Genomic DNA, 25,428 nt, shown 5'->3' with positions numbered 1-25,428 from the left:
TTGGGTCACCTGAGGATGGGAACTTAAGTATGCATTTCTCCAGATTTAACTTCTTTAATGTTTGAATGCCCTTAAAGCATTCTCTACTTTAGGGTGTTTCATTATAGTACTTAACTCCAATATATCAAAAACTAACTGGTCTACTCTGAGTGCCCAAGCAGTTCAACTGACAAATCAATGCTCCACAATTGCTCTGTCTTTCTTTAACTATATGATCTTTCTGTGACCCACACAATAACCTGGATGGAAGTAACACTCTCTAAATAGGATTGTTGATTTAAAGTTATCTCAGGCCTATTTTGCTTAATATCTCAGCCAATATATTTTTTCAAATTCCACAAGTCTGATTCCCAATTAAGCTCTTCTTTAATCTTAACACATTCCTAAAAATCCACAATCCATTAGAGCATCGTGAAGATTCCTGAAAATTTTCCTTTATGATAGCAATGAAACATTGTGTAACTGCTTTTATTTTCACCAAAACAGATTTTGCCAGTTTATTGGTAGCCAGCAAAACTTCGTAGTCACGAGCACTTTTGCTTCTAGTTCTGTGACCTTCATTTCGTTATCTAATCGTTTAAAGCTGCAGCCTCTACTTCCACTTTTACGTCTATCTGGATTGCTACTGCAGGAATCTCCTCATACTTTCGGAGGTTCTTTCTCTGGTACGTGATCCTTTTCTGACACGGGTCACTTCTGGTCTTGTACATGTACTGCACTTATTCTCCACCCTTTCACCCCATTTTACCAATCCGTGGACCTCCCTTCCTGGCCATCATCCTGAACATTCAACCAATATTTACATTTGCCAGTAGTTTTTCCTGCTTGTCTCAGTTGTCACATTCCTCTATTCATTCGACCCCCCCATACCCACTCTGGGCAATGGGCCTGTGGATGTGATAGCTCTGTCCCAAGTCTCATGAACACTCATATTATCACGATCCAGCCCTTGATCTTCCATATTCTGTCCCTCAGGACCTTCAAAACAAAACACATGAGCATTTGAGATACAAAGTGCCTCATTTACTTCCATCAACTGCTCAGTCAAGGTTTTTGTAACTAATTCTGATTAATGGTGAGGAATGAATCTCAACAGCTTGATTGCCATATTTGGTAAGTACCGTCTTACCATCATGACCTATTATCTCAACTGGGCTTTTCCATTCCTTATGATCCTTTCTTTCATAATACACCAAAAATCCTGAATTAAATTCTGTCTTGAATGGCCTGGCATGCCTCAGTGCTCTCCACAGATTCTTGGTGATCTCAGCCTTGATGAAAGCCCTTCTTCCTTACATGTAAAGTATTCAAATGTGTGTCAATTGTAGAACCTTCTAGAGCCAGGAAGACGATCACACAGCATAGAAGGCAATTTGGGATTTTGCTCACAAGCTAATTGATAGGGACTATCCTCCAAGCATCTGGAGGGAAGTCTGTGCACGACCCACCCATTCCAGGGCGGTTGTCAACCTGCAGTTTGGTTGATCTGCTAAGATTTTATGCAGCATTTCATTGATCACCACATGATTCCTTTCACAGTGTCCATTGCTGAAAGGACTTTCAGCTGCAATGTTCATGTCCATGACATTCATGCTTCCCACATCTCTGAACTTGTAATTGGCAAATTCCCCTCCATTATCAGCCAGAAAATTAGCTGGTGGCACAAGCCTGGTCTCGATCCATTTCTCCATTATTTTGTCTATATTGACCATTTTGTCCTTACTACACATTATCGTAGAAGGACTGAATCTGCTTGCCAGGTCTAGAAAATGTAGAATGAAAATATTTCTGTCTTTACCCCAATGCCTTTAGATCCATGGAAACCACCTTGTTAAAATCACGTGGCAATGGAAGCCTTACAATAGGATGTCCTACAATACTTTTTGCAGATGTCATACTTTTCACTAATCTCTATTAGCCTGTATACTCCAACTATCCCTGCATCCTCTAGTGGGATTTTTAACCTTTTACAAGTAGCATGAACAAATTGTCTATGTAACATCATAGCAATTTGCTTTTTGATTCTTGTCACCTGATGTCACGAGTACTTTTCTAGGGCTCTCATGAGAAACATCAAGTTTTGTTAAGAGGATACGATAACATGACTGGGTGAACTGCAGATCCACTGGCTTTCCAAAAATAATTGCTTTCTCATGCTCCATCTCAAGTTTCATTTGTGCAATTTTTCACTGAAGCTTTACTCAACAGCGTAGCCCACTGCAGACTGCAGCAGTATTGATAAAATGGCTTACTCCAGCTATTTGACAAGGGATAACAACTCTCTTTGGTGACTTCAGTATGTTGTCATCACCAAACACTAAAGCAAGTAGAACTTTTATATCCCATAACCTTCCATTAATCCTCTCTACTTCATGAATCAGGATAACCTGTTGACCAATCCGTTGAAGAACTAGCACATGGTACTACACAGTTAAACAAGTCTGTGGCTAACACAATCACCACAGGGGTAAAATTCCTTGCGACAAGTACAATTCAGATTCATCATTATCTTCGTCCTCTTCCTCAGAATTCTCTTCGTCATATGTCATTTTGAGGACCCTCTCACTTTTGGCAGTTCACCGCATTCGAATCACAGCTGAAGCACCTATTCCCTGATCCTTGGGCAATCCTGGGATTCATCACCACATTATTGCTGTTACAATTCTGCCTTCTGTTGTAATAGCCAGATCTGCTAAAGGTGCTTTCGTTCTCATTCTGCCTGTCTTTAATCCTTCCGATGTATTAATGCCTGCATCTGGTATCTGGACTATTTCAAAATCTGGCAATCATTGAGTCTTCTATTCTTTGTGCCAGCACAGAAATGTCTCATTTGCTGCACTAAGGCTGAAGTAAATAACTGCTTCCCCCAGGAACTTTAAGGCAGCAGACATCTGAGCTAACAGGGTCTCCCTCTCGGAGAGCTGAACACCAGTTAGAACTAGTTGCCTGTCCATGCGAGACACCTTAGCACAATCCAGTAATTTAAAAGCTAATACCAACCCTCGGATCCCCAAATTGAATTGTCAATCTTTTGTAAAGTCTGTTAAAATCCATGACATCATCTTCTATGTAATTACCGACGATTCTCCAAAATAAATTAAATTCTGACTATTCCTCATAGGCATCTGCCAAATCATCTTTCTTGTAAATTCAATTCAAGGACTCTAATAGAATGTACAAATCTTCATCTCTATCCAACCGACAGGCATCCAGCTCACAAAATAACTTACTTCTGATAGGAAGTGACAACGCCAATGTCATACCTTGTTTCTTCTTTGGTGGAAATGTAACCTGTGTCCACATATTCACTTCATTCTTCCACTGATCATATGGTTCAGACTCAGAACACTGGAGGGTAATCAGACCCCAACAATTTACACTTTCCTTTGATCATTTCCCACAATGACCACTAGGATTTTAGCTGTCAGAAGAAAAATTTCTTAGTTTCCAACATTCACCTTTAGATAACCATTCGTTGCTACCATGTTTTTTCCAGGTGGCGAAGGATAGAACTGGTGTAATCTTTACACACTTTTATAAGCATTTTTTTTTACAGAGATACACATTCCAAACATCCACTTCCTAACCTAAGAACCAAAGCTTTGGTCTGATGGAACACAAGTAAATCCCCCATTAATGCCCACCGCCTGCACACAAGGAAACACAATTAAATACAATTAACACCACTTGCATTTCCTTGGCTCAAATTCCTTATGCATAAAGTGGTGATAAATCACAAACCAACAGGTAGGAATGTACCAATAAAACATGACGAAAGCAGCCAGATAAGCTTCCAATAAGGAACTACGAAGGACATACAAAAACAAGTCACCACGCACAAACAATGAGTAGAACCTGTCAATAAAGGAATGGAGTTTCAAACTAATCACTTCAAATATCTTTTGCAAATCCTTTTGGTCACCATTTAGGAGTCTCCACCAACCTTATTAGTGGAAATGTCATAACATAAAGTAATTGAAGCATAACCAAATTTACTAGAGGTAATGAAACTTACCGAAATAACAACTGATAACAGTATTTGTCTGCAATGATGTTTTCCAGTGGGGGACTGGTGATTATGCGAGAAGCCACAATCTGGAATCCATTTGGCTTGCTAACCCCCGTCATTGTCAGCTGAGGAGACTCAAGGCAGCAGGCTACAGATGCGCACTCATTTGTGCAGACAGCTTTCAGAAGTTTTTTTTAAGACTGACAGGAGGCTTTTCACAATGTGGGCCATGATGTGCTTTTTTTTTTACAACCTGTCTCCTCCACTCTTGTGCAACAGCGGAAAATCATTGAGAACCTTCCCCAAGGAAGCCGTTCTTGAGTGCAGTGAAAGTAGCTGGAATTGCATTTTCTTTTGGTATAAATGATCCTTCCAAAACTAGGTCAGCTATATAAGATGGCCACTAATAAATCCAACAGGAATTTCAGGAAAAACTCTTACTCAAGGGTGTCGTTTGAAAATAGGAATTTGCTTCTGCAAGGAGTAGTTTGAGGTGAATAGCATAGATACACTGAAGGGGAAGCAAGATAAGCAGATGAGGGAGAGGGGAACTGAAGGATAAGCAGATTGGGTTAGAAGTAGTAGAAAGAGAGGCAGCTAGTGTGGAGCATGAATAATAATACATACCACATGAACTTGTTTCTGGACTGTAAATTGTATAAGGTAAAGCACAGACTCTCCAACTGTTCTTGAAGTAATTTAGAAAGCAGAGACAAATCTAACACGCACCGATAACAGCTCAGATATTGTGCCTTAAAAGCATTAAAAAGAGAAAGATAGTCCCTTTATACTTGTTATCTAACCTTGATATGCTGGCCTCTCCCTGAGGGCAGGAACCAAGGACTTATAAGCCACAATGATCTTCTACTTGACCTCAAAATATGTCCACTTAAACCACTTCCCCACCTAATCAGCTCCCTTTAGGGGCAGGCCATATTAAACACAGCAGTTGTATCACAAACATGCTCCAGACTATAGTTTACTTGTAAACAATGTCACAGCAGGTAAACTATGATACTGATAATGTCACTGGTCCTACATCCTTCCCTGTGCTTCTTTTTGCATAGCATCATAAGTTAGCTCCCCCGTCATGTTAGTGTGAGATCTAGATAATGTACCTGTATCAGCCGTGTTTGGGTTGAAGACAGTGTTGGTGTAAGTGACAAACTGGAGCTGACGGTTCAGGTTGTCCACTTGAGAGCTCGAGAGAGACAGGTGCATCTCCCCTTCACCTTTGACCTTGACCCCATCGACCTCTGCCGCCACATCAAAGGTTCCCAAATTCGCTGTTAGATTGACCTAGAAAACAAGAGACCGACTGAATAAAGCGGATGCTGAGGCAAAGTGCATCTCAAAGGCCTGCATGCCGCATCACAGACTGGCACCCCGTGGGTTAACTCCTGTGATATGCCACAAGTTAAGCTCCTGGTCTTCACCGTGCCCTGGAGGAGGGGCTGAGACCCTTTCCCAGCGTCTTTTGTGAGCCTCTTGAAGATTCAAAGCAATGACAATGGAAAGCTGGGAGGCCACATCCCTTCTCAAGCCTAGAACGATGCGAGGCAGGGTACCCAAGCAAAGGGAGAAGGGTAAAAAGTAGCTGTGTTTTGAGCCTGCCTGGTAGGGGTGGGGAAGTTATGGCTGAAGTGTGAGCCACATGATATCAACTGATATTATCAAAGTTTCACATCTCAGATAGTTACATCTTGGGAAGATGTGAGCAGATAAGTCGCTTGCTTAAGATGGCTTGCAGTTCCTGGAAAAACTCAGGTCTGGCAGCATCAGCAGAGGAGAGCACAGTTGACATTTCGAGTCCTCATGACCCTTCATGAGGACTCAAAACGTCAACTGTGCTCTCCTCCGCCGATGCTGCCAGACCTGCTGAGTTTTTCTAGGTATTGCTGTTTCTGTTTTTGTTTTGGATTTCCAGCATCCGCAGTTTTTTGCTTTTATATTTAGGCTTGCAGTTCCTGTTTGCTAAAGGAATTGAGAGTGGAGATAGCAGGAGGACTTTCAATGACCTTTCAATCTTCCTTTAATATGGGAGAGGTGCGAGAGAATTGGAGTGCAGCAAATGTGACACCCTTATTCAACAAAGGGTATAAGGACAGTCCTAGTAACTACAAGCTAGTTAATTTAACATTAGTGATGAGTAAGGTTTTAGAAACAATATTCAGGGGGGAAAAAAAAATCAATAGCTACTTGGAGAGGTTTGAGTTAATTAAGGAGAGCCAGCATGGATTTGTAAAAGCCAGAGTGTTTGACTAACATAATTGAATTTTTGATGAAGTAACAGAGAAGGTTGATGAAGGGAATACAGTGGTTGTTGTCTACATGGATTTTAAGAAAAGTGTTTGACAAAGTGACACATAAAAGGCCGTTTAACAAAAGTGGGGCTCATGGAACAGGAGGGTGAGTCAACTTGGATAAAAAAATTGGCTTCAGGACAGAAAACAGCAAGTGGTGGTAGATGGTTGTTTTTCAGACTGGAGGATAGTATACAGTGCTGTTCCCCGTGCATTAGGGCCACTGTTTTTTTTATGTATATAAATTACTTGGATATTGGAGGCGTGACGAACAGTGAGGATGATATTAATCGACTGCAACAGGAGATAGACAGGTCAGTAGCATGGGCAGAACGGGCAGGTGGAATTTAATACAGAGAAGTGTGAGGTGATTCAGTTTGGCAGAAGGGATAAGAGGCAATAGAAATTTAACAGACCAGTTTCTAAAGAGTGTGGAGGGACAGAAGAGCCTGGGGGTTCATGTGCATAGATCTTTGAAGAGGGCAGGACATATTGGGAGAGTGGTTAGCAAAGCATTTGGAATCTTGGGTTTTATAGAGGCATTGAGGACAAAAGCTGGGGAGTTATGTTGAACATTTCTAAAGCCCCAATTAGGTTACAACTAGAGTATCATGTCCTGTTGTGGCCACCACACTTTAGGAAGGATGTGAGGGTCCTTGAGAGGGTGCAGAGGAGATTTACCAGAATGGTTCCAGGGATGCGGGATTTTAGCTACAAGGTTAGGCTGGAGAAGCTGGGGTTGTTCTCCTTGGAGCAAAGGAGATTGAGGGGAGATTTGATAGAGGTGGACAAGACAGGCTCAGATAAAGGTAGACAAAGAAAAGCTGTTCCCTTTGACTGATGGTACAGGGACTATGCGATCTAGATTTAAAGTTTTTGGGCAAGCGATGTGGGGGAATTTGAGCAAGACTTTTTTTAAAAAAGAGCAAACGGTAATGACCTAGAACTTGCTGCCTACAAGGCTGGTGGAAGCGGAGATGTTCAATGTCTTAAAAGGAAATTGGATGGGCACTTAAGGGAAATAAACTTGCAGGGCTATGGGGATAGAGTGGGGGGAATGGGACTGACTCGATTGCTGTACGGAGAGCTGGTATGGACTCGATGGGCTGAATGGCCTCCTGTGCCATAATAGCTTTGTGACTTAAGGGAATCATAGAGCCCCACACCTCAAAAACGTCTCATATCCATTGGGCAAGAATGAGCGATTGGCTGAATCAGTGATTTGTCTGACTAATGTCATGAGAACATAAGAAATAGAAGCAGGAGGAGACCGTTCCAGCCCCTTGAGCCTGCTCCACTATTCAATATGATCATGGCTGATCTTTTGCCTCAACTCCACTTTCCCGCCCGCTCCCCATATCCCTTGATTCCCTGACACCCCAAAAATCTGTCCATCTCATCCTTGAATATATTTGATGGAGCATCCGGGGTAGAGAATTCCAAAGATTCGGAAAAGCTACGAAATTGAACAAAGTCAATAAACTCTCAGTAAAGAAAAGCTTTGTGCTTGGTTTTGACTTCAAATGGCTTGGATTCCATTAACAAATAGAATCTTCATTTGTGAAATATCACCTCATAATTTAACTGGCTTTAGGGGCACAATTTCACACAAGTCCAGCAGTATAACTACAACATAATTTTAAAAAATACCTCCTCAGGCTGCCTTCACTACTTAACATTTGGAAAACAGTTTGCTTATTTCACAGCCTCCCTAACAGCACTGTAGGTGTACCTACACATCGACTGCAGTGGTTCAAGAAGGCAGCTCACCACCACCTTAAGGGCAATTAGGGACGGGCAATAAATGCTGGCCTAGCCAGCGAAGCCCACATCCTCTGAATGAATAAGTTTAAAAAAAAACACCTAACATGGCAATTCAAAGAAACCTATGTGGTTTGGGGTGCCTCATATACACGTGATAAGATGAGAAATAAAGGTAAACTGTTTATCTGGTTAGAACAGAACCAAGTGTTCCACGAATTCTTCACAAGCAATATAAAACTTAATGGAACTTCACTGCACAGAACTCGGTGTTGCTAGACACAACTCACTGCCACCAGTTGAAGTCAGTGCTGTTAGGGGTTAATCGCACTGAACAGCTATCAGTCTCAAATGGGTACGTGTAGGTGCAGGTGTAGTGAGGCCAGCAGGGAGTAAAGGGCAAGTGAAAATTAGTGAAGTCAAGGGTGATTTATTGCAGAAGAACGTAAAGGACGAACCAGCAATGCAACATTTTTTTTTTTATATACCTTGGGGGAAAAAATAAAGTCACCGACTGAGATTTAAGCATTGAAATTAGCATTGAGGCAATATCATTGCCATAACTTACATTTATGTAGCAACCTTTTAATGTAGTAAAACATCCCAAAGACGATTCACAACGTCTGTGAACATATTGGGACACTGAGCCGCATAAGGAGATAGGGGATCAGATTACCATAGAGGTAGGGTTTAAGGAGAGTCTTAAAAGATGAAAGTAAGGCAAAGAGGTGTAGGGAGGGAATTCCAGAGCTTGGGGTCTAGATAACTGAAGACATGGCCACTGATGGTGGCACGATTACATTAGAGGGTGCGTCATGAAACTATAATAATTTTCATATTATTAATGCGGTTTATTGCAAAGTAGATTTATGGGTGTGAATGTAGATGGTTCTGTCTGTGTGATTTAATTAAATAGAGTCAGATAGGCTGCAAGCTCGAAATTATCAAAAGTAGTTAAGGATGAAAGACATTTGAAATGCTAAAAATTATCAAAAGAAGTTAAGGGTAAAACACATTTGAAATGCTAATGGGTAAACATGGATGAGGTCTTAGCATGCAGGGTGTGAAGGAAATTTGCATCTTCAGATAGTGAAGGAATTGTTTGGGTTTCAAAGGGATGGTAGTGTGTTTACAGCTAACAAGATAAATAGGGCAAGGTTATTATGTTTATTTTTCCCGAAAGGTACTGACCATATTGGCAACATGAAAGATTTTTATATTATGGGAAAAGTACATTTCCAAAGACATATAGAACAATGGAATTTACAGATTAAAGAGGGAGAGAAATATATATAAAAGAAGGAAGGTGATGTTGTGGGGCCATACAGGAGCTAACAGGAGTGTGTGTGACAGCCTTGGGGAAGCCTCCAGCCATGTTTGCTAAAGTCTGCTGTGTCCAGTAACTAAAGTTGGAGAAAAGCCTTTAGAATTCCACTGTAGAGTGGGTGCTGTGGTAAATTTACTGGCTTGTTATTTAAATTTAAAATCTATTTGGACTGTTGCCTTAAAGGGGGGGGAGTTAGGTTAATTAGGAATTTTGGGCTTTGTTATAATATTAAGTAACTGTAGTCTTATGTGTGAGCTTGAAATCTTTTCTTTTGTTAATACATGTTTTAATTTCATTTTTAAAATCTCTAAAGCTGTTAGCGGACTCATCACTTCTGAATTCAGTGCACACGTCTCGTAATAAACACAAATTGCAAAACCATCTTGATAGCGTAGCCAAGTTTCCCTTATGGATCTGGTCCACCTGGTGCGCACTACCTGCCACATCATAACACATGCGCAAGAGGCCAGAATTAGAGGAGTGCAGAAATATTAGAGGGTTACAGGGGTAGAGGTGGTTATAGAAATAGGGAGCGACAAGGTGACAGGGGCAATTTGAACACAAGGACGAAAATTCTGGTGTTGCCAGATCAGGAGCTCATGTAGGTAAGTGAGTACAGAGGTGATGGGTGAGCAGAACCTGGTGCAAGTTTGGATAAGGGGAGCAGAAATTTAGATGAGCTCAAGTTTACAAAGGAGTGGGCTGCTCCTCTCTCTGCTCTTATCATGGAAGCACGAGCCCAAATGTAATAGAGCCCTCACATGGCCTGTTTTCAGTCAAACATATCGCCCTAATCCGTTCCTTCCACTGCCTGATTAACAGCTGGATTATCAGGAATATCGAGGATATTATTAGCAATGAAAAACAGCTCTAGCCGCTCCACATACATACCAAAAGACTCTCAGTCCCAGCTATATTTTCCCAGTTGTCCAATAATACCTGTTGATGCAGCCATCTTTGAAGGTCAGCCCACCCACGTGTATAAACAGCCTTTTCACGAATACCGGATAATTAAAACTATTTCTCAGTAAAAAAAATCTCAGTTCCTCTACTGGTTTGCTGGTAGCTTCTCTAACTCAAATTTGTTCGGCTAGAGAACCAATCTCGCCTCGTTGCCAGACTGTGATACCTTTGTAGGACAGAAAAGAGACTGCGTGCAGCACAAGTTCAAAGTACCCAAATAAAACTAATTTACACACACACAAACGGCCACAAGAGGATGTTATTACTACTGCATACAATTGTAGAACAGCACCAGGTCGATCAAAGGTCGCTCGAGACCTATACGATCAGAAGCACAAGAAACGTCCAATGGAAATTCGCATGGCATGATAGCCAAGTAGCGTCTAATGGAGCTCTGATAAGCGTGGAGATTGACACAGAGACATCAGTCAGCGTGGTTCCTGAATTGCTATACTGTCAAAAGTTGAGTCAGGATCAACCGGAGAGATGACACGTAGAATTACAAAGTTGTGGAGGAGCAAAAATACCCACAACGAGAAGTGTGTTAGTTCCAGTCACGTACAAGGAGCAATGTGCAAAATTGCCCATTGTTGTAGTGAAGGGTGAAAAACCAGCCTTACTAGGAAGAAACTGGTTAGCAGCACTCAAGTTAAATTGGAACGAGCTTTATCACATCGAAGGAAAATTCGCAACACAAGACAACAGGAGTTTCGTGAAACCAGCAAACCGATTCAAGGATATGAGACCAATGTATGAGTTCGGAGGAACACAGGCCAGTTCATTGCAGGCCTTGCCCAGCACCCTATGCTCCAAAACAGAAAGCAGAACAAGGACTGAAAAGCTCGAGACTGAGAACATTGGCCCAGATCTTCTGGTCTCCAGATCGACCCAAGATGTGCGTCGGGACCCTGCGGAAGTCCTGATGCATTGACCAGCGAGGGAATTACCTGAGAAGTTGGAACTCCGATCGGCAATTCCCCTGTTGCCCAGGATCTTCCATGAAAGTCTCCAACTCCGATCTAGAGTCCAATCTACTTAACTGAACAGTTACCCAGAAAATGTCAAGAGAGAAAAATCCTAGTCTAGCGCCTGGGTAACTACAAAACTGACCCCCCAAATCACTCATACTGACGCCCCTTCCACCCACCCCCCCCCCAACCCGACTGCTCCTTCAACCCCCAAACAACCCCCTGACCCATCACTCAACTACCCTTCCAAATCGACTATCCCCGACCTGACCACTTCTCCTGACCCGACTACCCGCTTATGCACGCCCATCCTACCCATTCACCCACTCAACCATTCGCCAGCATTCTCACTGGACATTTAAACTTATCTGATGGCAGCTAGCGCTATAAGGAGGGGGTGCGTCCTGCCTTCTCTACAAATTCTCAGGGGGACACTGCACTCCACATTTCTGAAGAAGCCGGGCTCAGAGGACCCGGCCAGGAATGTGGAGCTGTGCCAGGGTGCAGAGAAGTAGCTGGAATGGCAACCTGATGGGTGATTGCCGCTTCATGGAAGATACAGGCCAATATCTTGGCCTACAGTCTACAGTCGAACAGAGTAATTGGGCTACTCCCATAATGGTGGCGTAAAATATGTGGGGGTTATAAGGCAATTGTAAATCAGGTACTGGAACATAATCTTTTCATAATTTTAAAGGTCACCCCTCAGCCTTCTCGTTTCTAAAGTGTTCTAGCTTGTTCAATATTCCCTGATAGGCATCACCTCAGTTCTGGTTGTGACCGATTGTAAAGTCTCAGGTGGCTCTGATTTGCACCATTGGATTTGGTGGGCAGAGTGGGGCACGGGGCAGGTCTCCATGGTGCTGGAGCCCTAGTCCCTGCTTTTATATTGCAAGACAGAAAGGCAGCCAACTGATTTATTGGAGCCCGTCAGCTCCTTTAAGAGCCATGAATAGCTTATTTCCCAGCTGACGTTCTACTGGCCATTGTGTGTGTTCTGCTTCAGGGGGCCCCATTCAGGAACATTTGTGGAGATGTGCAGAAAGCAACAGAATGGCTAAATTTCCCATGGTTCAAGGAGGCATAGACTGAGTGGCCAGTTGTACCCCATTCTTCAATCATGTCACCCGTGTATTCCATGCCCTATAATATCAAACCAACGGGTGACATTCCCGATCCCAAAAAGAAAAAAAAATGAATCCCCCTTTACCCCTTCCATCATTTTCCTGCTTGAATTGCTGCCCAAACAAAAACAAACTAGGCTTGCATTTATATAGCACCTTTCACATCTTCAGGATATCCTGAAGGGCTATCCATCCAATGAAGGGTTTTTGAGGTGTAGTCATTGCTGTAATATAGAAAATGCGACAGCCAATTTGCGCACAGCAAGCTCCCACAAACAGCAACATGAGATTGACCAGATAACCTGTTGTTTGTGATGTTGGTTTTGGGGTAAATATTGGCCAGGACACCAAGGAGAACTCCCCTGCTCTTCTTCAAAATAGTGCCACGGGATCCTTTACATCTACTTGAGCAGACAGATGGGGCCTTGGTTTAATGTCTAACTTGAAAGGCAGCACTTGTGACAGCACAGCACCCCCTCAGTACCGCAGTGGAGAGTCAGCCTTGATGTTTTACACCCAATTTAAACACGAAATACTGATGACATGAGTTGGGAGCGTGGGGAGAGGGGAAAGTGCTAAGAAGAAGCAATGGTGCTGGGGAGCAGATTGATCTCACAAGCCTACAGACAGTGGACGTTATAAGATTGCTGATACAGCTTAGGTTAGTAATGGGTTAATACCACACGGGCTATTTTGCCCCTCAAATAGCATAGGTCAAGTAGGTTGCATACATATAGCCCTCTGTTATTGCATCACAGTATTCAACTGTTAAGACTTACAAAGAAACAAGTGATGGAACCTATTTTAATAAACAGTAGCCTCCGTGCAGAGTCAAATGAGAATATGTTTGACTATTTCAAGTGATTGGTTGTAAATATCTTACCCGATACAGGTTCCTAGATTGGGCTTGTAAACTTAAACCTGTAAAAAGGGAAGTGCAAAAATGTTAAGAGTAAAGTCTCATTTTGCTCCACATTCATTTCTTAAACATCTGTCCTTGGGAAGTGGGCAACGCTTGGGCTAGGCCACATTTATTGCCCATTCCTAGTTGAGGGCATTGAGAGCCAATCGTGTTGCTATGGGATTGGAGTCGTGTGTAGGCTAGACCGGGTAAGGACTGCAGCTTCCCTTCCCTGAAGGACAATCAGTGAACCAGTTGGGTTTTTCTAAACAGTCCAACAGCCTCGAGACCACTTTTCCTGATTCCAGGCCGGAAGTGACAAAAACTAATCAAATTCAAAATTCACAACCTGTTGTGGTGGGGTTCAAACTCTCAACCTCTTGGCACAAATCACAAGAAAATTACAGACAATAAAAACCACTCAACTCGTTTTATAGTCAAGTACCCGAACCACCATGAGCAGTAATCATGTTGGTATTGTGCTAAGATTTGTGGAATTCATCAAATTATTTATTTCAAAAGGATCACGAGTATAATAACAACCTGAATTATTAGGCTCGAAACATTTGCTGTGCCCAAGCAATTAGCGAGTTTGATGCTTGTTAGTATTTCTCAGTTAGTCTTTGACACTCATGAAATTTTGTATCAGATCTCCAATTTCTATTAAACTGAATTCCACCTATTTCAATAAAACACCTTATCTTATACATCCATGGCTCAGTGGTAACACTCTTGCCTCTGAGCCAGAAGTTGTAGGTTCAAATCCCACTGCAAGACTTGAGTGCAAAATCTACATTGACACTGCTGAGGGAGTGCTGCACAGTTGGAGGGGCCATCTTTCAGATAAGCTGTTAAACCTAGGTCCCCATCTGCCCTTGTATAAGATCCCATGGCACTATATTGAAGTAGAACAGGAGAGTTCTCCCTGGCATCCTGGCCAATATTTATCCTTTGACCAATATCATGGTAAACAGATGACTTGGTCATTATCATGTTTCAGTTTGTGGGAGCTTGCTGTGCACAAATTGGCTGCTGCATTTCCTACATTACAACAGTGACCATACTTCAAAAATAGTTCATTGGGCTATAGAGCACTTTGGGACAGCCTTTGATTGTGAAAGGTGCTACAACTATGCAGGTTCTTTCTTTACATTTATCACAAAAATGGGAGAAGCATACTCTGCTGCTGCTAGTCTGATTCAGCTCCAGGTGCTTTTAAATGGGAACAAAAACAAAAATATCTGGAAAAACTCAGCAGGTCTGACAGCATCTGCGGAGAGAGGTACAGTTAACGTTTCGAGTCCGAATGATTCTTCATCAGAACTAGAAGAGTCATTCGGACTCGAAACATTAATTGTATCTCTCTCCGCAGACGCGGTCAGACCTGTTGAGTTTTCCAGGTACTTTTGTTTTTGTTCTAGATTTCCAGCATCCGCAGTATTTTGCTTTTATCTTAGTTTTTAAATGGGATCTGTCTTGTATATAACTCTTCATGGCAGTCTCCAAAAGAAAGCTGTGCACTTTAACACATGCTCTATGGAATGGCACTAATCCAGTTTATTAAATAAATATAGGGATTCCTGGAAAATGGCATGAACCTTCTCTAGTTATTAGGCGTGCAAGGAACAGGAGGGGCCCATTCAGTCCTGAGCCTGTTACACAGGAACAGGAGGCCATTCAGCCTCTTGAGTCTGTTACATAGGAACAGGAGGCCATTCAGCCCTTTGAGCCTGTTACACAGGAACAGGAGGCCATTCAGCCCTTTGAGCCTGTTACACAGGAACAGGAGGCCATTCAGCCCTTTGAGCCTGTTACACAGGAACAGGAGGGGGCCATTCAGCCCCTTGAGCCTGTTACATAGGAACAGGAAGAAGCTCATTCAGCCCCTCAAGCCTGTTATACAGGAATAGGAGGGGGCCATTCAGCCCCTTTGAGCCTGTTACATAGGAACAGGAGGCCATTCAGCCCCTTGAACCCATTACACAGGAACGGGAAGAAGCCCCTTGAGCCTGTTACGTGGGAACAGAAAGAGGCACTACAGTTCTCTCGAGGCTGTTACACAGGAACAGATGGAGGCCATTCAACCCCTTGGGCAGGTTATACAGGAATAGCAGGCGGCCATTCAGCCCCTCACACATATTCCAACATTCAGTAAGAACGTGACTGATGTGCACCTTATCTCCATTCATCTACTCAGTTCCATATACTTCAATACTCCTACCCAACAAAAATCTAGCAATCACAATCCCGAAGGTTATTATACATATCTTTGTAACAGTTCGCATTAGTTCCTGACCTGGGATCACGATGGTTTTTAGAGGCCGCACTTGCAGCCCTTGCGTGGGGTACTCCAAAGGTGTGTTGGCTTTGGCAATGATCATCACATCAGCAGGGGAATGTGACCTGTGGCAGAGATCAGAGAAAGCAACAGAGCAGGAGGCATTCAGAAAAGAAAATTAACTTTATCTGTTGAATAATCCCAATCGAGGTGTAGCTGCAGACAAATTAAACACAAAAGGCCTGTTGGTGTTCGAGCGATCTAGTGTTACATCTCTACAACAAAGATGGCCGCAGCAGAGAACAACTGTGTATCTCTAAGATTACATGCACACCACTATTTGAAAGTTGTGATAACCACTTCCAATTCTCAGCTGAAACAAAAACAGAAAATGCTGGAAAAACTCAGCAGGCCTGACAGCGTCTGTGGAGAGAAAGACAGAGTTAACGTTTCGAGTCCATGTGACTCTTCTTCAGAGGAAGAGGACCCTTCTCTAAAGAAGAGTCATACAGACTCGAAACGTTAACCCTGTTTCTCTCGCCACAGACGCTGCCAGACCTGCTGAGTTTTTCCAGCATTTTCTGTTTTTGTTTCAGATTTCCAGCATCCGCAGTATTTTGCTTTTATTTCAGTTCTTCGCTGCTGGACTGCCCCTGGTGGTGGGGAAAGTTGGGATGGTGCATAGCTTGGAATGCTCCATTGCTCGGCTATCTGGATCGCTCCACCATTGGTGGCCACGCCCTCAGCTGCCAATTCTCTTAAGTTCTGTAATTCCCTCCCTAAACCTCTCCGCCTCGCTACATCTCTCTCCTTTAAAACGCTGCTTAAAACCTGCCTCTAGCTAAGCTTCTGGTCATCAGATCTAATATCCAAGTTGCTGTTATTGTGCGGCCAATATGCTCACGGCCATATAGGCTGGCAGCCCAGTCACCTCTGGATGCCCTGGGGAGAATCCTGTTTCTTGATACTTCCAAAATCAGTAGTGCGGCAGTCAATCAGAGTTAAAGAAGCGGGGGCGTCATCAGCAACAGTTTGAGAGACTGTGGTGTTGGGAGGAGCATTCCTACTTCACCCAGCAACACATTCAGTGAAATATACTTTTTGAAGGTAGCCTCCAACAGTTCCATTAAAGGATCCCCAGTTAGATCACACGTCAATTTGGCTATCCTGAACACAGCAAGCCTGGCGCTCAACAGGTCCTGAAATAGGCTTTAACTCCTTATTTATACTGGCTAGGGGCCTAGTGCCCGTCTCAGGCACAAGCCCTGGATGCCCAAGCTGGAGCCTCTGTCAATATGGCAGGTCGGAATGGGCACTTGTTGGTGTGGAACGAGCATGTGCTGGCTGCCAGCCAGGACAGATGTTTACGCACCCAATGCATGCCTGGAAAACAGGCGTAGCATCAATGAATTCTGAGGCGTTGGCACTTTCAGGACCACATACCTCTGTAGAAAATGCTGGTACTCCTGCTCCCTTCTTTTCTTCAACTCCTCCCGTTCTACTTCTTTGAAGACCTGTTCAAACTGATGGACAGAAACTTGATGGAAAAGATGCTTGGTGAATGGCAGGTTTATCATGGGCTCCTCTTTCTCACATCGGCAGCCATTCTTTGGAAGTAGCCTAAGGGTAAAGAATTCTACATTACCAAAATTTACTACTGGTGACTCAAAGGTAGGACACATCAGATTTCACATATTGGATACCTCATAACTCACATTTTGGCTACCACTATCAGCTTGCGAAACCCAAGCTACTCAAGGGCTCAAAATTAATTAGGGCAATCACTCGGAAATTTAATAATTTACATCTCTTCCACAGTTACTGTAAGAAGGTTCTGTACTGATAGATCGCGTTGGTCCAATGATTGAACATTTTACCAGTGAGACGAAATGCTGAATTTCTGAATGCTATAAGGGTCCTAAGGGAAATGAGTTTTGGGACAGATGTGACCCAGTCCGACAATAGCTTCAACCTCCCCTTGCTTTTTCTTTCCAATCACTTCAATTTTTTAAATATATTCTGGATGATTATTAGGAAAGGATGGAAAATCATTGATATTTATATCCTTTCAAGACTAAAGTAAGAGCTGCCCTAAGAGATTATACAAGACACCATAAACTGATGCATGTGGGCGTGAGATAGAGGACGAGATGGAAGAAAATCAATCACAATATTTCTTTCCTCCTTCTACCCCAGCAGTACAGGAGCCAATATATCCAGAGGAATATCTATCACGTTTTATATCCTTTCTTATAATCATCCATCCTGTTGCCAACCAGATTTATCATCCATCCTGTTGCCAACCAGATTTATCCAACTCCTTCTTGAAAGTGTTAATCATCACAGCCTTACTAGCTGTATGGGGTGGATTATACACAGAGGGCAGGATCCCCACAGCCCAGCATAAGAGTTGGGGGTGAGCCTGCCTCCACTCGCCCTGCTCTCATTTTTCGGGTGATGGCCCTTTAATTAGTATGAGGCGGGATTTCTATCCATCTCCAGGGGGATGTCCCACTTCAGAGTTGCCTGCCAATCAGACCTTATATCCTAACTCGGCCTGCTTGTGCTGTCAGCCTTAGGCAACCCAAGCCAGTTGCTCCAAATGATATCACCAGCTGTACTAGGTGTTTAAGGAAAACTAGGCAAAACAAGATGGGAAGGAATAAGCTCGCTTGCTGGACTTCCAAGGATCAAAGGGAAGATTAATTCTTTCAATGATTTGTAAGATGCAAAACTGATTTTGTTTTCTTTTAAATTAAAACATCTAGACAATAGATGATCAGAATCAAAGGTCAGTACTGTCAAGGAGGCTTTTGCTGGTGAATGAGTTACAGTGGAGCGAAGGCTCACCTGCTAAAGGTACATGGCATCTATCACTGAAGCAGGAAAGAGGGAACTCACCCAGCCACTATCTCTTTCACTTTGAAGGATATGTGGGCATATTTCTCAGAAGGCTCCCAAAGTCCATGCTCCAGAACGTTCTCTGATATCCCAGGAATTCGATACATCACATCCACAACACGGTAAGGTTTCAGCGACCAGAGACAAAGGAAGAAAACTCCCAGAGGCAAAGTCACAAGCAAAAGGCAGCAAAGGGGCTTCCTGACTGGACGCATGCTAGGAGCAAGGAAAAAAAAAGTAATTCTTTTTATATTTTTAATGAGCTATTTCTTTGAAATGTCTTTACAAGTCAATTAACAAATTCTCTGGAGTTCACCTAACAATTGAATTTTGCATTGCAATGTCACCATCGGGCAGTTATTCAGTGAAAGTTGTGTAGGTTATTGAGGGGAAATGATAAAGAGCTCCATCAGTAACTCATTTGGCCCAGGGCAGTACTAAACTACTCAGGCCAAGCAGATACCAGGATTGATTCCCATTCTGTTCACGTCTCAGTCATTAAGGGAAGAAATGTAGCGCAATTGACCTCATCACTTTTCACCATTTTGCTCACTTCTGCTAATATCTCTGTGACTCAACGTCAAGTTTGGTTTGATAGTCGCTCCTGTGAAGCGCTTTGGGATATTTTACTGCATTATATAAATGAAAATTGTAGCAGAATTCATTGCCGCTGCACCCCAGACTCTCTGTCTTAAACAGCATCCGGGAAAGGAAGAGAAGTAGAAATCGAAGGGAGCTCCGATTTAAATGAAGCTGGGATTGGTTTCCTCAGAGCAGGCAGAGAAAAGATTTGGTAGAGGGGTTCAAAATCATCTGGACAGAATAGATCAGGAGAAACTGTTCCCATTGGTGTAAGGCTCGAGAACCAGGGGGCACCGATTTAAGGGGATTGATTAGCGAAAGAACCAAAGGCAACATGAGGAAAAACTTTTTCACCCAGCGAGCAGTTAGGATCTGGAATGCACCGCCTGAGAGTGTGGCAGAGGCAGATTCAATCGAGCCTTTCAAAAGGGAATTGGATCATTATCTGAAGGGAAAACAAATTGCAGGGCTACAGGGAAAGGCAGGGGAGTGGAACTAGCTGAGCTGCTCTCACAGAGAGCTGGCATGGACACGATAGACTGAATGGCCTCCTTCTGTGCTGTAACTATTCTATGATTCTGATAAGTTCCTACCAATGCAGGATCTGAGACACAGGAGAGAATAGGCATTCCACTGCAGTACCACCTCTGACTATCTCTATTTGTTTGGCTCTTAGTGGTGATTGTTGAAATAAATATGAAAGGAGCAGACAACTAGGTAGGTAGACCAGGCTTACATTACATTCATCATGCTCACAAAAGAACATTTTCAATAAATGGTGTCTGCCCACTACATCTACAATTTATGGGTGACAGGTCTTACAAAATAAAGCACATACAGCATTAAAACCACGACTGACAAATACTCATTTTTGAAAGGAGACCTGATGCTTGGATCATGAACTTTGTCGAGTACAGGTGTACGAACGCACAACTGAGGAAACCACAAGTATGCTGCTCAAGCAGCTCCTAACCAGTATAACCCGAGTGCCTGGGTCAATCAAGCTGTGGCAAGTGCATTTCACCCAGAAATTGCATATTGCACACCTGGAATTGGTAAGCAGTCCACTAGTTCGCTGATGATTGCGCAATGTTCAGCACCATTCGTAACTCCTCAGGTACTAATTAGTCCATGCCCGTGTGTGGCAAGACCTAGCCAACATTCAGGTTTGAGCTCATAATTGGCAAGTAACATTTGTGCCACACAAGTGCCAGGTAATGACCTCATCTCCAACAAGAGAATCTAGCCATCACCCCTTGACATTCAATGGCATTACCATTGCTGTACCTTTTTTAAAAAAATATTCGTTCATGGGATGTGGGCATCGCTAGCTGGGCCAGCATTTATTACCCATCCCTAATTGCCCTTGAGAAGATGGTGGTGAGTTGCCTTCTTGAACCGCTGCAGTCCCTGAGATGTAGGTTAGGGAGGGAGTTCCAGGATTTTGACCCAGTGACAGTGAAGGAATGGGAATATATTTCCAAGTCAGGATGGTGAGTGGCTTGGAGGTGAACTTCCAGGTGGTGGTGTTCCCATGTGTCTGCTGCCCTTGTCCTTTGAGATGGTAGAGGTCATGGGTTTGGAAGGTGCTGCCGAAGGAGCCTTGGTGAGTTTCTGTGCTGCATCTTGTAGATGGTACACACTGCTGCCACTGTGCGTCGGTGGTGCAGGGAGTGAATGTTTGCGGGTTGTGACAGGGTGTCAATCAAGTGGGCTGCTTTGTCCTGGATGGTGTGGAGCTTCTTGAGTGTTGTTGGAGCTGCACTCATCCAGGCAAGTGGAGAGTATTCCATCACACTCCTGACTTGTGCCTTGTTGATGGTGGACAGGCTTTGGGGAGTCAGGAGGTGAGTTACTCGCTGCAGGATTCCTAGCCTCTGACCTACTCTTGTAGTCACAGTATTTATATGGCTGGTCCAGTACAATTTCTGGTCAATGGTAACCCAAGGATGTTGATAGTGGGGGATTCAGTGATGGTAATGCCGTTGAATATCAAGGGGCAATGGTTAGGTTCTCTCTTTTTGGAGATGGTCATTGTCTGGCACTTGTGTGGTGCAAATGTTACTTGCCACTTATCAGCCCAAACCTGGATATTGTCCAGGTCTTGCTGCAATTGGACATGGACTGCTTCAGTATCTGAGGAGTCATGAATGGTGCTCAACACTCTGCAATCATCAGCGAACATCCCCACTTCTGACCTTATGATGGAAGGAAGGTCATTGATGAAGCAGCTGAAGATGGTTGGACCTAGGACACCACCCTGAGGAACTCCTGCAGTGATGTCCTGGAGCTGAGATGATTGACCTCCAACAACCACAACCATCTTCCTTTGTGCTGGGGGTGACTCCAACCAGTGGAGTGTTTCTACCCCCCCTCCCCCCTCCGATTCACATTGACTCCAGTTTTGCTAATGTTTCTTGAAGTTATACTCGGTCAAATGCTGCCTTGATATCAAGGGCAGTCACTCCCCCCCCCAACTATTAACATCCTGGGGGTTACCATTGACCAGAAACTGAACTGGACTAGCCATATAAATATTGTGGCTACAAGAGCAGGTCAGAGGCTAGGAATCCTGCAGCGAGTAACTCACCCCCTGACTCCCCAAAGCCTGTCCACCATCTACAAGGCACAAGTCAGGAGTATGATGGAATACTCCCCACTTGCCTGGATAAGTGCAGCTCCAACAACACTCAGGAAGCTTGACACCATCCAAGAGAGCAGCTCACTTGATTGGAACCCCTTCCAGCACCTTCAACATTCATTCCCTCCACCTCCTGTGCACAGTGGCAGCAGTGTGTGTACCATCTACAAGATGCACTGCAGCAACTCACAAAGCCTCCTTCAACAGCACCTCAGCTCCTACGTTATGGATTAATATAACCAGGTCTTCAATCCTTGGTGGATAGTTCCACTCAGCCCACCACTACACTTGTCTGAACTAGTTCATCGTCTTCCTTAGTCCACTAGTGTTGCCACTTAACTGAGAGATGAGAGAAAAACCTTCCAAACTTTCCCATGCTGTCTCTTAGAGGCTTTGTGATGAAGCCCATAGGGATAACTAAATTATATCTCCTTTTCTCCCTCCCTCACCCAAAGGCTCTGACTGCTGCTATATTCATTAGTAATAAATAGCCCCACAGTTACCAGCAACCCTTTGGTTACTTGACCAAGTGTCCAGATTTTGTGTGTCAGCCTACACAATGAGCAATCCACAACTGCAGCACAATTAATTGCACAATGATGGTTGGGCCTCAAGCAATGTTTTGTATTCATTTTTAATTGTTAAGCTTCAAATGTTCAAAAAAAAGAGAATCAGGGCATTTTAGCTAACAGCTGTCAAAACAGGTTTACAAATGCGATACTGTGGGGAAGGACTGGCAGTTCTTGAAGCAGCTTTATCTGGTTTCGCATTCAGGGTCACGTGACAAATTTGCATCCTAAATTATCACTGATTCATCAGTGCCAGTCAAATTAGATTTCCTAGTTTGTCGGTCCTCCAGCAGACCAGGCACCAGATGGTGGTCTGGCTATTCAGAATTGGAGCCAAGGGAATAAACTGCAATATCCCATTCTGCCTCATGCAGTGTAGTTCCTGCTGACAGGGAGGGCAAAGATGATTTTTAAGTGGTAGCTGGGATGCATGCAAGGGGTCATTCAGCACAGGGATTGAACGTGGGCTCTGTTCAATATGGTAGAGGGCGAGGGTTGCCAAATCTGTTGGGACTTGTGCCTGGAAATGACATGAGCTACCAACCTCCAACCACCTTGCCCCCATTCTCCAATCATTGGTCCCCCACCACAATGGCATCCAGCCTTCCCAAATTAATTGGAAAGCAAGCAGATGGTTAATTATCTGATTAGATGATGCGTGATGTGACAGTCAGTCAACCAGCCTTTTTATTCCATCACCAATATTATTATTAAATGTTAAAAAAAATAATAAAATATATGTCTCTTTCTCTTCAGGGTTGCTCACAGCAGTATCTTAGAGATTAATCTTCAATTTCTGCAGACTGCAGGACAATCCTGGAGGATTGGCAACTAGGCCGCAAAAAAAAAAACTGACAATATTCTGAAAAATAAAAAAAAAATTTATTTTTTAAACTAAATGTTAAATAAAAAAAATTTCCATTTCCTCAGCAGCCTATAGATTGGCAGCTCAGTAGAAAGGGGAATAGGCCATTGGTCCCTTCAAGCCTGCTCCGCCATTCAACAAGATCGGGTCTGATTGTGGCCTTGACACCAGTTTCTTGTCTGGCCCCCATAACCCTCAACTCGCTTGCCAATCAAAAATTTAACATTGTGGAAGAGAATTCCAAAGACCAACAACCCTTAGAGAAGAAATTCCTCCTCAACTCCATCTTAAATGGAAGGACCCCTTATTTTTCAACTGTGCCCCCCTAGTTCTAGATTCCCTCACAAGGAGAAACATTAGCTCACTATCCAACCTGTCAAGCCTGCTCAGAATATTATATGCTTCACTAAGATCACCTCTCATTCTTCTGAAATCCAATGGATACAGGCCCAACCTGATCAAACTTTCCTCATAAGCCAACCCCTTCATCTCAGGAATCAGCCGAGTGAACCTTTTTTGAATTGCTTCCAATGTAAGTCTCTCTCTCGTTAAGTAAGGAGACCAAAACTGTACACAGTGCTCCAGGCGTGGTCTCACCAATATCCTGTACAATTGTAGCAAGACTTCCCTACTTTTGTACTCCGTCCCCCTTTAAATAAAGACCAACATTCCATTTGCCTTCCTAATTACTTGCTGTACCTGTATACTATCTTTGTGTGATTCATGTAGAAGGACACCCACCCTGTACTGCAGCATTCTGCAGTCTCTCTCCATTTAAGTAATATTCTGCTTTTCTATTCTTCCTTCCACAACCTCACATTTCCTCACATTACACTCTATCTACCAAATTTTTGACAACTTACTTAACCTATCTATATCCCTTTGCAGACCCTTTGCATCCTCCTCACAATTTGCTTTCCTATCTACATTTGTATCATCAGCAAATTTGTGTACCATACAGTTGGTCCATTCATCCAAGTCATTACTATGGATAACAAACAGTTGAAGCCCCAGCACTGATCCCTGTGGCACTCCATTAGTTACAGTTTGCCAACCTGAAAATGACCCATTTATCCTGACCCTGCTTCCTGCTAGTTAGCCAACCCTCTATCCATGCTAACATATTACCCCCAGCACCATGAGTTCTTATCTTGTGCAGAGTAACCTTTTATGTTGCACCTTATTAAATGTCTCTTGGAAATCCAGATATGCTACATCTACTCACCCCCCTTTATCCAGTCTGCTCATTACATCCTCAAGGAATTCCAATCAATTTGTCAATCACTATTTCGCTTTCAACCATGCTGACTCCGCCTGATTGTATTATTATTTTCTAAATGTCCTACTACCTATTTAATCCAATGACAGATATTAGACTAACTGACCAATAGTTTCCTGCTTTTGACTCCCTCCTTTCTTGGTGGTGTTGCTTTTATGATTTTCCAATCCACTGGGGCCTTTCCAGAATTTAGGAAATTTGGAAGACTCCAACCAACCAGCATCTGCTGTGCGCTAGAACCAGCCACACTGATTTTAAGGGCGGGGGCACCAGAGTTTTCAGTGTGTGAATGATCCCATGACTGGAACTTGGCCTGGGGAACATTCCCACCCATTGGACCTGCAAGCCAATCAAGGGCAACCAGAAAATCTAGATTCAACCAGTAAGTATGACAACTTAGATGGCACCCGGGAACTTGGCAGCTAGCTAAATGAGAGAGAAGGGCAAAAAAAGGGAGAAACTGGAATTGGGGGCGGGGGGAGGAACCCAGCTGTATTCTGATAAATCTGACATGCAAGCACAGCGCCTAACAGCTTTAAAATGGGAGTTCCTGCAACGGTTCCGTTGTTAAGTGCACTTGTACCCGGTTCAATCCCTGGTCCATGCTGAAATGGTGGTTCTCAGCTTAGTCAGCAGATAGAATAGTACAATTGGCCTCAGGTTCACAGCCTCCACCCGTCACAGCCCAGTTACTACTGTTGGAATTGATAGACAAGTGCAGGGTCGAGCGAGGCACTAATGTCTTCAGGGTTCGGCTATTCTACCAACATTCAGAGCCTGAAATTGCAGAGTGGGCAAGGGCACAAAGCAGGTGGCAATGCACAATATACTAACCCAGAACTGGCACCCACCTCCGCTGGGAAATTACAATTGGAGGGCAGAGGCTGTTGCACAGATAAATCCTCTTCCCTATCACCACATTTGGGAGAGGCTTTGGGGGAGTATCTAGAGGCACAC

The 25,428-nt window shown here is 43.5% G+C and overlaps 1 protein-coding gene across 1 annotated transcript in view; it reads right to left on the bottom strand.

The window, feature by feature from the left end:
- The window catches only part of b4galnt1b (beta-1,4-N-acetyl-galactosaminyl transferase 1b), an 88,103-nt gene that overhangs the window by 36,252 nt on the left and 26,423 nt on the right, over positions 1-25,428 (bottom strand). Inside the window, exons 2-6 of the mRNA XM_041180350.1 lie at positions 18,536-18,751; positions 17,078-17,254; positions 15,653-15,759; positions 13,339-13,376; positions 5,128-5,308 (exon numbers count right to left, since the gene is read on the bottom strand). Coding sequence (XP_041036284.1) covers positions 5,128-5,308; positions 13,339-13,376; positions 15,653-15,759; positions 17,078-17,254; positions 18,536-18,751 — 719 coding nt within the window. The remainder of the gene's footprint in view (positions 1-5,127; positions 5,309-13,338; positions 13,377-15,652; positions 15,760-17,077; positions 17,255-18,535; positions 18,752-25,428) is intronic.

The sequence above is a fragment of the Carcharodon carcharias genome, chromosome X (genome assembly GCF_017639515.1).
Source record: "Carcharodon carcharias isolate sCarCar2 chromosome X, sCarCar2.pri, whole genome shotgun sequence".
In the NCBI taxonomy this organism is placed as follows: Eukaryota; Metazoa; Chordata; class Chondrichthyes; order Lamniformes; family Lamnidae; genus Carcharodon; species Carcharodon carcharias.
Note: the sequence above shows the minus strand (reverse complement) of the source record. Positions and strands in the feature narration are given on the sequence as shown.